General features: G+C 35.8%; 1 protein-coding gene across 1 annotated transcript in view; it reads right to left on the minus strand.

Moving 5' to 3' along the window:
• Positions 1-8,915, minus strand: part of tafa5a (TAFA chemokine like family member 5a) — a 121,699-nt gene extending 112,784 nt beyond the window's left edge. The window contains exon 1 of the mRNA XM_058772127.1: positions 8,131-8,915. Within this exon, the coding sequence (XP_058628110.1) occupies positions 8,131-8,242 (112 nt within the window). The 5' untranslated portion in view covers positions 8,243-8,915. The remainder of the gene's footprint in view (positions 1-8,130) is intronic.
• Between the last annotated feature and the right edge of the window lie 3,955 nt (positions 8,916-12,870).

Raw genomic sequence — 12,870 nt, forward strand, 5'->3', positions numbered from 1 at the left:
GTTACGTTTTAGGTTCAGGTGAAAATATTTTGCAGTGTTGTTGATTAATATAACAGTCCTTTTGTTGCTAGGCCATATTATAATATTTAATTATGTTAAATTATGTAAATATTTTTTTATGAAATGGTAGTGGTTTAATAAGTGGGAAGATGTAAAGTCAATCAGTAAGTTTTTTAAACAAACCAAGATATTATCCTATAGGTAACACTTTATTTTAAGGTGTCCTTGATATACATGTACTTACTATTCTAATAACAATAAATTATGCATAATTACATGCAAGTAACACTAAGCCAAAACCTAATCCTAACCCTAAGCATATAGTAATTACACTTAGTTAATTAATATTACTCAGTACTTAAATGTTTAATCTATCTATCTATATATCTATCTATTTTAGGGGTGGCAAGGTACGTGTACCGAACTGTACGGTTCACGGGGCACATTCCAAATGGAAGTGATCATCCCTATCCCCTTGGAGTGGGGACTTTGGAGTGAACAGGGCACGTGCGAGCCATTATTTAGTCCTTTATTTAAATGCACTTGGAAAAGGGAGCAATCTAATTTCCTCATAATCTTCAACTGGGATGTTACCGTGACAACGCAGCACGGTGTGCGTCAGTAGATGTCGCTGTTTTAATAGGCGCGTTCGACTTGACGCAGCGTTGCACAGAATGATCACCGTATGACATCAAAGTAACGCGAGAGCGATTCGAATGCATACGATCCGACTGATTTCTTATCGCTCTCGAGTCTCGCAGTACTTTGAATACATTCTGCGCAGCGCCGCTTCAAGTTGAACACACCTATAGTCATATGTCTTTTTATTGTTGTTAGCATAACTGTTGCAAATGCATATACATTTTATATTTTAAAAAGTTTTTCAGGTTTTTTGCTATATAATATATAAAAACTAATATCTATACAACTTTTTTAAAATATAAAATGTATTTTTTTTTTTTTTTTTTATGCCGGTGTCGGTCAGCGAATCTGCTGTGCTGCGTGCGGTGCTGCATTGTCACAGGAACATCCCAGCTTAAGATAATGAGGAAATTAGATTGCTCCCTTTGCCAAGTGCATTTCAAACGACTAAATAATGGCTCGCACGTGCCCTGTTCACTCCAAAGTCCCCACTCCAAGGGGATAGGGATGATCACTTCCATTTGGAATTTGCCCCGCCGTGAACCGTACGGTTCGGGTACGCGTACCGTGCCACCCCTTCTATCTATCTATGGTGTGTGTGTGTGTGTGTGTGTGTGCACATAAAGTAACAAAGATGTTAGATGGACTGTTGAACAGGTGCAGTTGATTCTTAATCAGTATACTGTACAGTAGGCTGTTTGTTGTGATATGGGGTTTTATAAAAAGTAACATGAAAGTAACAAACCCTGTAACTCCAATGAAGATGGGCTTTGAATGTGTAATCATGTTGTTTGTAGTATGTAAACAGATGTTGCTAATTAGTAATCACTGAATACATCAAGTAAGGATTAATGAACACAATTCTCCACTGAGACCTGTTGCACACTAATCTAGAGTATGGAAACCCATGCACAACTGCTGCTTGCAATCAATTTTAGAATTTTATCAGATTGAAAAAAAAAATCTGGAAAAATTAAGATATTAATATTTATTCATGTGGCTACTATACAAATTGACTTGATCTCATCAGTACTATATTAATACTGTTAAATGTGTCTTTTTTCATTGTATAGTGTCATCATTGTCATCATCATGCCCAATCCTTCTGCAAAGCAATAAAGCCAAGTTTAACTGTAGTTTGTTTACAATTGCCAAGAATGCTACAACCGTGAACAAGGATACAAAATTGTGAGATCACAAATATCTGTACATTATTAGACATCAATGCAATATTATTGCCATCTATCATTCTTACTGTATTTCCCAGTGTTGTTAAGTGCATGTGCTTGCATCTTATTTTCAAAGATTTTCTTTAACTGAATGTCAGATATGTCAAGATACTACTGTCGCTGTGATGTTACTACATCCCATTCAGGAGCATTTTGTGATCCATCAAGCCAGGAAAGCTTTTGAATCATGTTTCTGAGATGTCTTGTCAGGCTCAACCATGCATCACAGTCTGGCAGCCTGTTAAGGTTTTGGCAAAAGACACATTTGCATGATTGAATGCAGTTGACTTCCACACAATTACCTCTTCTGTAACATGCATTTGTCGAGCAACCCACTCTTTTCTTCAGACAAGTAAGTACCCATATGACTTCAAGATAATTGCACTAGCCTTTTTATAACATTTGCCCTTTTTATAACCCCCCACCCAACAAATGGTCAGTGTTATCAGGATGTTGTTTGCATCATTACGTCAAACTAAACATTACATAGCTGATTTATTTCACATTTAAACCTCTGATTTGCATGATTTTGTTATTTTCTATGAATAAATTAATTATAAAAATAAATTGACTTAAATAATAATAATAATAAACAACTTTTCAAACTGTCACAAGTTGCAGGTTTAGTCAAAGTTATTCGTTTTTTTGTTTTTTTGTTTGCATAAAAATGTAAAATAATTTTGGTAAAAGACTTGAGTGAATGAACTTATGAACACTAATAATAATTATAATAATAATAATAATAATTATTATTATTATTATTTCCTGAAATCATGTGGTAGGGCTTGTCTTACTGAAACAGGGTTGTGCCAATGATTAACAATTATTATTATTTTTTTTTTTTAACTTAAATGACATCAAAATTATAATGTTGTATGATAAAATTTTTGGATACGCTAAAGAAGGTCAATAGTTTGCCTCTACAGCTTTTAAAATAGTAATGGGACACCAGAGTGTACCCTTGTGGAAAGTTCAATTAGTGTAACATGTTATTCCCGTGTCTTCTTATAGCGGAGCGGCACATTTTTATCCATCTGTTTCAGTCTTACTATCTGCTTCTCTCTCTTCCTTCTTTTTTATCTTTCATCCACTTCTCAACAGTGTTTCCACCCCAGACATTTCCTGTCACAGCCCGTGAGCGACCACGCGTTGATGGAGCCCTCCAGGAATTCAAAACGCCAGGGTGGCATTTTCTTTCAAGCAATTGGTTTCCTCAATAATAAAGAAGTGGAGTCATTTTAACAGCCCGTCGCAAGTATGTTAGTAGTCTTTCCTGTCTTTCTACGCCCTTAAAGCAGTGTGTGTGTGTTTGAGGTTACAACTGATCATTAAAATTCACACCCTCATCGTTACATCAACCAAAAATGGAGCCAGATTGTTAGCAACGTGCACGTCCCCTTAAATGAAGAAGACCCTTGTGTGAAATGTCAAAAGTGATGTTTTATGCATGCTACTGTGCCTATTAAAACTAATACCAAATTTAAATTAATTTATGGTGTAACACGCAGATTTAAACAGCAATTAGTGATCAAATTTATGACAGCCTGGAGGAGACGTCAGGAAACCAAGTTCACATTAATAAACACTAAGCATGGCATTCATTCATTCACTCCCAGGAACCAGTGCTGAGCAAAAAAGACAGTTGTTGGCCAAACTAGATGCTAATCTGCTCTTTTCTTAACACAAGCTCAATTTACCATTACAGAAAATTTTCTGCTAACCATCAAATCTTTGTTTTTTCCACAGACCATTTTCTGAAGAACCAACAATTTTTTTAAAATGTTCTTCTGTAACTTATAAGATAATTACACCCTTAATTAAATTTGTAGAGAATGTTATGTTATGTACCGTGAATTTGAAGTGAACACTGACAGTGAAACATTCTCTGTTGTCCAGTCAAATTAGCAGACTGGAACTAACTGTTAAATAGTATTCCTTATCTCTTGTACAGTACCACACAGTACATGTAAAAACAAATAGATTCATATCATGAATGATAGAAACCATATTCAGTAGTTTGATACAGCTCCAGTATGATATAGTTCCAGTTGTTCAACAATGTTTATCAAAATTTTAAAATTTCACAATGTGTTACATGCATTTTAACTTTGCAAAGATCCCTGCACAAAAGTGATGAATATGGACAAAAAAACCTTGTAAGTCCTTGGAGCTGATAAAATATTCATCTATAAAGATGCCTTCGTTTCTGTAAGAGTTTCATGATGTGCTCGGTAGGCCAGACAGAAAACTTGACAAGTTCCACAAGCCCAAGTCTTTACCCTTTGATGCGGACAGTGGTTAAATTGCTCGTGCAGTGGAAAGGGCCTTTGGGTAGCTTTAAAATAGCCAAGAATATTATAATGACTAAATGCTTGTTGTACCATATAATACACCATTTCCTTTTCTTTCTTTCTTTCTTTCTTTTGCTTTTCAACTAAAACCTCCAGCAATATTTATGATCAAATAGGAGTCTTTAATTACCAAAAAACGACTTCTGTTTATTCCCTTAAATGGTTTTGATAATGACCACAGACTGAGAGTGTGTATGCATTTATGCATTTGTGAATGTTAGAGCAATGTGTCAGACTGCATGAGCTGTTTTCATGGGGGATGTGTGAATGTGCTGCAATGCATTGTGGGATGCTTTCAGTGGGCGGGGCTATGGCAATGCGGGTCGGGCCTGTAGCAGGTATGATTCATCAGGGCACATAATTGACCCTGTGGGAGGCGTGATGGAGGAGGAGACCATGGTGTACTCATCTCTTTTTTTCTGCTCTTCTTTTCCTTTTATGTTTTCTGTTTCCCTGTTTTAGCTCGCTTTCAATTAGTATTTCCCCTTTTGCTAACACTTAATTTTAGGGTCTCTTAACTAGTTGCTTATTAGCATGCATATTACTAGAATATTAGCCATTTATTAGTACTAATTAAGCACATATTAATGCCTTATTCTACATGACCTTATTCTACATCCCTAATCCAACCCAATACCTAAACTTAACAACTACCTTAATAACTATTAATAAGCAGCAAATTAGGAATTTATTGAGGGAAATATGTGTAGTTAATAGTGAATAAGTGTTCCCTATTCTAAAGTGTTACCCTTCTTCTTTGTCTTCTTTTTTTACTCTTTTTATTTCTTCAACGGAACATACAGTAGCCAGTGAATATTAGCACACACACTCATAAACACAAAGCACCATATGCTTTCGGCACCATCTGATTTTAATGATGGTCAGGCTGTCTGAACAATTATAAAAACACTACATCCTACCAACATAATTATCACTATATATAAAAACAAATATACTGGACGTCGTCAAAGGGTTAGGGTTATGATTATTACTCTGAATAACACATTTACTATATAACTAACTATATTTTAGACAATATTAGATATACACATTATACATAACGTGTATATCAAATATTGTATAAATATTATATACTGTATTTATATACTGTACTTAGAATATGATGACGATATGCTGATGATGATGATGATGATTATACAAAATAACAAAAATGTGAAATAATATAGTTTTATAAGTAAGAAATACTATAACAGTTACTAAATTACTAATTATATTTGTTTTATATTTATAGAAACTTAATGATGCTTCCCTGCACAGAATTCACTGCCATGATGTTAGCGTAATATGGGTGTGTGTTTTTTTTTTTTTTTTTTTGAGTAGAGTATTCTGGAAAGTTACACTCTTAAAAATAAAGGTGCTTCACGATGCCATAAAATAACCATTTTGTCTAAATGGTTCCATAAAGAACCTTTAGCATGTGAAGAACCGTTCGGTAAGAAAGAGATGGTTCTTTAAAGAACCTTTGACTGAATGGTTCTTTGTGGAACCAAAAATGTTTTTTCTATGGCATCGCTGTGAAGAACCTTTTGAAGCACCTTTATTTTTAAGAGTGTACTAGGGTTCTGCAAGGAGGTTACATACTAGTCCAGGTCAAAAGTGTGGGTCGCAATGATATCTTGGTCTCTAGTTATTGCTCAGGGCGCTACTACTGTGTAACTCTTTGAGATTTTTATTTTCCACATGGGGTATCGTTTGCCAGGTGAAAATTCTAAAATTATAATCTGACTGCTTAGAAAAGTAATGGCACACCTCTTATTAACAACTTGCAACACTATGTATCAATCTTCCCCTTAATACAAATGGTATGGCAAAAAAAGGGTAAAACTTGGGTAAACTCTGTGTGAGCAATATTAATTTGTGATAGTAATAGTGAAATTTGCATTAGCAAGTTCTATTGATTAATAAATAATATATTTTATATGAATTAATATTTGATACTTGTTAATCTATAGGTATTAAGAGTCTTCTAAAATATTACATTCATTCTGTGTTTCCGATTGGAACACAAGGTTGAACAATGCATCTGTGGCTCTAACAAAGAATGTATGTCGAGTAGCATCCAGAGGAGGGAGCTAGTGGACAGAACAAAGCACTCCCCATATCATTCATTAAACAGTCATTACAAACAGTCTTTGTCATCATATAGTGCTTGATATTAATTTGTATAGCTGCAGTACAGCATGAGTACCGTTCTGCTATTGCTAACCTCAGCTAACCATATATTTCCCCTCTCTGTTGCTCTCTGAAACAAAGACATCCTCTTGTACAAGGATGACATTTGTAGCGGATACTTTGACGATATTTTGCTGTGAGATGCTAATATAAAGAGGCAGCGACTGCATGACTCACTAGTGGGAATGCAGACCTAATTTCGGTTGTGTTTGTGCATTCATCACACAAGGCTCACTATAAATAAACAAATCAACCATCAGAACTTGGTTTGTGTCCCTGCGTTTATGTTTTCAATCTCCTCTGCGAGTAATACCAGCTCGAGCTGTGAGGTGCCAGTCTGGGGTCTTGACAGCAACTCAGACATAGATGTCGTGCGGTGGGCAGCCCATCTAGATGAAGATTAATATCACAGACAACAAGCAGGTCGGGGCAGAGCTGCAGAAGCTGATTTGTTCAGATAGACAGAGAAACAAACACCCAAATAAAAAGAATAGACTGCTAACCACAACAAACCTCCAAAACATTGACTGTAGCCAAGCAGAGAATAAATCATGCTGTTGCAGGAGATCAATTGAGTGAATGCAGAAATATCTATGCACATATTTACATTCGTATTAGCTCAGATGAGAACTGGAGGTACAGTGGCACAGGTTAAACATCCTCTCAGATATAGTCCACCCAGCCAGGCCTGGGTTAGAAAAACAATGCTACATTTCTAGACATACAATTCAGATGTGTGAATGTCTGCTTGTGCATTTAATTATTTTTTTTGTTTTACCTGTATGCATGTGTGTCTTCTAGTGCAGTCATGTGGACTTCTTCCAAATTATTGACTACAGAAAAAATAAATCTGTCAAAGAGTCAAAGTTTTATTCATACAGAAAAAAGACTATCAGTCACCATCTCAGCTAAAGTAATAAATCAACTGAGTAATGGGCTCAGATTATATATCTAGATATACCAAAGTGCTTTCAGATAACATATTTCTTAATACTAATGTCAAAATGGTCTGGATACATCTTATTTTGCAACTAGGTGTACTAAAGTGGTTTCAGAGGAAAGGCCTTTTTACTTACTTAACAGACCTTATATTTTAAAACAATTATAAGATTATAAATTGCTTGTAATAGATTGTAGACAAGATTGTAATAGTGTACACAACTTTCCTTGCCCTTGTGTTTCAGGTTAAAATACATGCATAAACACCATGGACAGACCTGATTTCTGTGGGAGGTTTCAAGATATCAGTCATGTATGTGTGTTAATGAGAGGGGTTGTGTGAGTTTGCCTTTGCATGTCTCTGTGTTTGAATAATGCATTTATGACTGCTTGTGTATTTATTTATTTATTTAATCTTATCCTTGCAATCAGATAAAGGGATCTCTTTTTTCTTCATTTTAGTAATTTTTGCTAAGATCAATACTGCACCATATTATAATAAGATCCAGCAGGTATATTTCTGCATCATAAATGCACATGTTCCCTGCCGTTGAGTAGCAAGTTAAAGATATATGTGTGGTCATGTCTAGGACATGCTTTGGCAATTCCGTTTTCACGAGCTCATCTCTCCTGGAGGATCCATGATTTTGTTTGTAGGTGTGTATGTGTGAGTGAGTGACACGACAGACACTATATATTATCCTTAAGGTCACATCAATGAAGTGTAACACATCCTTACACACGTAGAAGACGCATCGCACACACCGCAAACTCACCGCAGTACACGATGAGAAGCGCCGTCAACAGCAGCACAGCCCAGAAAGTTGTCGACATCCTCGGCCAGTTAATCGCATCCTTACGCTTAATCGATCTGACCGCCGGAGCCATGGAAACGCGTGTCGTGAAATCGGCGATAAATTCAGCGTTACAAACCCTCCCGTCCTCTGAGGAAACGTCTCTCTCCACGAGTGATTCTTAAAAAAGACATTTTGAAAACGGACCGCTCATTTCCAAATCCCCTCAGTAGTCTTTAAGTCCAAAAAAATCGAAAATAAAGTCTCTAGTTGACGCGTGATCGATTCAGTGTATCCTGGGAAACGGATAATCCAAAAAACAGGCGCGTGAATTCAGATTTTGTCATAAATATTAAACTGTCGACGGCACAGTGTCCGTCACGTCAAAGCTCCGTATACAAAAACGAAAATATACTCGGTAAAGATTAAATTATTTACGTCGCAACGCCGTGAGAACTAGCTAAAGAACTGCTCAATTGGTCTGTGAGGACGTGTTTGATTTCTCTCAGACTCCCAGAGAAAAGATCCCATCGCAAAGCGTCTGGATTTGGCAAATATTCGCTAAGAAGGGATCGAAGTCCCGATCAAGAGACGATGAGGAACATAAAGAGCTGTGAGCAGATGAAATGGAAAGATCTAGAGCTCTGAAGCTGCGCAGACCGATGCATGAACTGAAACTTCGTGCCGCCTCAACTTTTACTTACACTGCATACGAGCGACGACGTGAAAAACCCCAACACTCTCCCGTTATAATTAAGGAACCCGTTTAATCTTGCAATGCAGACATCTTCCTTGATTACAACTGGAACGCTCTCCTTTTGATGCGTCAAGCTGGAGAGTAGACGTGTAGACGCTGTTTTAATTTGCCATACAGATTATTTTACTCCGGCACGTTTTTTATTTTTATTTTTTATTTTATTTTATTTCATCCATCAGTCTCGTATGCTGCAATTATTCGTGACGTGTGGTTAACAGGTTCTACACTCGGGTGCTCGTGCGTGCGTAAAACTTTTAAAAATGTCAGCAAAAATTCAGAGCAGAGGATATCTTTGTGGAACTTTTCAGCACCAAAGGTCTGGACAGCTCCCACCCACACTATTGTCATTAGAAAGTGGTCATATTAGGAATCTTAGTCACTTGCAATGCTATTATATATATATATATATATATATAACCTCTTTATTGCTTTAAAACAAAATCAAAATCAAAAACCAAAAGAAAAAAACAAAAAGAAAAAAACAATACAATTGGTTCAAACAAATCCAAAGTACAGCTGAAAAAAAAGAAAACCTAATCACTAAGAGAGAGAGAGAGAGAGAGAGAGAGAGCTATGTCTATCTAATCTGACATTTAGTTAATAATAATAAAAATAGTTGTAATTGGTATAACACAAATTAAGTACTTTGTTTTCTCAATTCCCCTCTGGTGATTACAAAAATAATAATAATAATAAATATTCTATATCAGTGATTATATCAGTCATGCCAAATGCTTTTATTGGTGGTACCACACAGAATAGTTTACAGGGTTTATCCACACTTGAAGTAATAGCAAGTTTGACAGTATTTTAAATTACAGGAAGGTGATAGATAGATAGATAGATAGATAGATAGATAGATAGATAGATAGATAGATAGACAGACAGACAGACAGACAGACAGACAGATAGATAGATAGATAGATAGATAGATAGATAGATAGATAGAAAGAAAGAAAGAAAGAAAGAAAGAAAGAAAGAAAGAAAGAAAGAAAGATGTACACCATATTAGTGATAACCCACATTATTGTTATTATTATTATTATTATTCACTTTAAAGAGCCATTTGTACCTTACTTACCCCCCTCTCCCACTGTTTTAAAATATGATATGACAATACTTCATTAATTCTTGGTGGGAAACTGAGAAAACATTGGTGTCAAACCAATTAAAATATTCAACAGGTATCAGATAAGACAAAAATATTCTTAATATAGCCAATTTCTAATGGTGCTGAAATCTGTTCTTTGCATACAGTTTCTCTTAGAACCATTACTATCCAATATAAACAGAACCTAAAGTTTAAATGAAACAATTTATTTTGCTTTGTATTCAGCTTTTAAATAATTGTAAGAGTACCCACTGAAACTCTCTCAAAGAAATATACTGCATAAGAATAATTTCCTAGTGGAGACATGAACCGGATTTAGAAATGCCACATGACTTTGCAGGTGCTTTGAGGTGTTTCACCCTTCCCCTGTCTCTTCAAAGTGTGAGTTTCCATTCCACTATGTCCCTTTCAGGAGTCTGCACTGCTCTGTCTCTCTGTGGTTGTGCAGTGCACTACTTAGCAGGAACGCCTCTTTATGTAGTCGCTTGTGATCGACTGAGCGTTGACCTTTCACATCACTCTTCTTTTGATCTTTCCACACTCTACTTCCTCTGTATCAGAATGGAGATTTGTCTTTGAACTCCAGCATGGAGTCTTTCCTTCTATGTCTTTTCTCTTTTATTTACTGTAATTTTCCAAATCACAAAGACACAAAGTCATACTGTGAGCAAAGCTTAGACTGCAGTAAGGCCTTTTGGAGAGCTTATTATATAGTGGGCAATTAAAGTTACAGTTCAATACAAAAATGGAAACTCTGTCATGAATGAATCACCTTCATATTATTTCCACACTTGTATAATTTTCTTTATTACTTGGAACATACACAGAGATGTTTAAAATAATTTTCACACTGGCATTTTTCATAAAAAGCAAGAAAGTATTGTGTGATACATTTAATCATTTTCTTTTGTGTTTTAAAAAAAGAAGAAGCAAGCACTGGTCCAGACCACATGCGCGTATGAGTGAACTCCTTCATCAAAATGCCACAGCATGGGTGGCGGAAATAACCAAATATGTCCTTGCAACTGTAACACCCTCACCTCATCATAAAGGAAACACTATTTGTTTATAATAAGGACACAGGACATGGAGCTGCTCACTCAAAAAATTATTCTTGGCACAATTTTTTTTAAGTATTTGCATCTATTTGATTTTATTTAAATAATGTTTTTTTTTTTTTTTTTTTTGTAGTATGTACTCTGATAACTTAGAATCAATGTAAATCTGTTAACTGTCAAAACTATTAGATTTAATCAGTTAAAAATTATGAATAGGGTTTAAATAAAGCTGGCTCTGAAACAATTCAGATCCAATTAGTTAAATTGCATGAAATTGCAGCCTGGATCATAATCTATTTGCAAGTTAAGATATATTTTATCTGTACTCAGTGTATATTATTTGACATATTTCATTGTAAACAGATGTGTTATTAGTGCGGTTGATATCATATTACACTAATATCAATGCACAGACTATCTTTATTTCACTAGCTAGCTAATGGTACTGGGCTGGGTTAAAATCTGTTTTTCGATTTTAATCGTTTCTCATTGTGTCGATAGATGCTGTTTTTCACTCGATGCCTGAAAAAAACTTAATGAAACACAATACATCACAGCAGGTTTTGTTACTTGTGATATGAAACAAAGTGTAAGATTTCAGATTCTGTCAATTGTATCACTAAAGTAAATACAGTTTTGGTGTTAAATGTAATTTGAAAGATCATTTTAGCGCCTCAGTACAAGCAGCAGTACAGAAATCACATGACCTGACATGATCACCATCTCTTTCTCTTTAACTTACTTCTAGTTACCACAGCAAATAAACATGAACAATCATCAGAAGGTGTTGAAAGAAACAGAGCATCCTACCGGAATGAATCGCATCTCATGTAATCGCTCAGAGTTTCAAGACGTCTAAGAGGCGGCTTGTAAACAATGTCACAGAAAAACCATTGAGTGAGTATAAACTCTAAACTTGTTACTTAACTAGAAAAAATAAAAAATAATATATATATATATATATATATATATTTTTTTTTTTTTTGATTAAATTTGTCTTTAAAAAAAAGGGGGAAAAAAGTAATGACATCCACTGTTTAAATGTTTGTATTTCAGCAAACTGGAGAAGAAAAATAATATCATTAGAAATACAGGGATTAAAGTTATACATCGCTACGACGGATTTCCGTCAATTGCAGGGTCCCCGCCTGTCTTTAATGTCTTAAATTCACTTTTCATAATTTTAAGGCCGTAAATCGGCTTACATTTCTCAAACAGTGTAATAAATGTCTTAATTTTAGCTTGAATAGGTCTTAAATTAGGGAAAGACGAGGTGTATTCAGCCTGCTGAGGGGGGTGTGTGATCAAAGCCTGGATTGGAGTGAAAGCACGTTCCTCTCTCCGCACTAAGCGCTCTGTATTCACTCCGCTGTGGATCCACTCCTGGTTTTGTGTTCCCGCACACGGAAAAACTGCTCCGTGTTCACTCCATTAGTTATTAGGGATAACAGGGGGAAAATGAGGGGAAAAGAAAAATGTAGCGCATTGTTGTTGTTGTTCTGCCGATTTGTGGTACCCGCTCGGATTGTGCTACCTCCCATTAATAAAAAGATAGGCAGCACCGGCACATCAACAATCATCCCCGCAACGGCTGCAGCTTCTCACTGACAACATAGTAACGCCGCTCGCATCATTCATAGTCGGATTATTAGCAGAGAACAGCGCAGAATTCGGCGCGGGATTGCGGCTGTTACCGGTAATAATCATTCTACAGATTCCCGCAGGTTCCGACGGAATGTATCACATTTGCACCCGCTTTTGAGTCTTGATAACTCACTCGCGCGGTCGCATTTTCT

The sequence above is a fragment of the Onychostoma macrolepis genome, chromosome 04, assembly GCF_012432095.1.
Source record: "Onychostoma macrolepis isolate SWU-2019 chromosome 04, ASM1243209v1, whole genome shotgun sequence".
Taxonomy (NCBI): domain Eukaryota; kingdom Metazoa; phylum Chordata; class Actinopteri; order Cypriniformes; family Cyprinidae; genus Onychostoma; species Onychostoma macrolepis.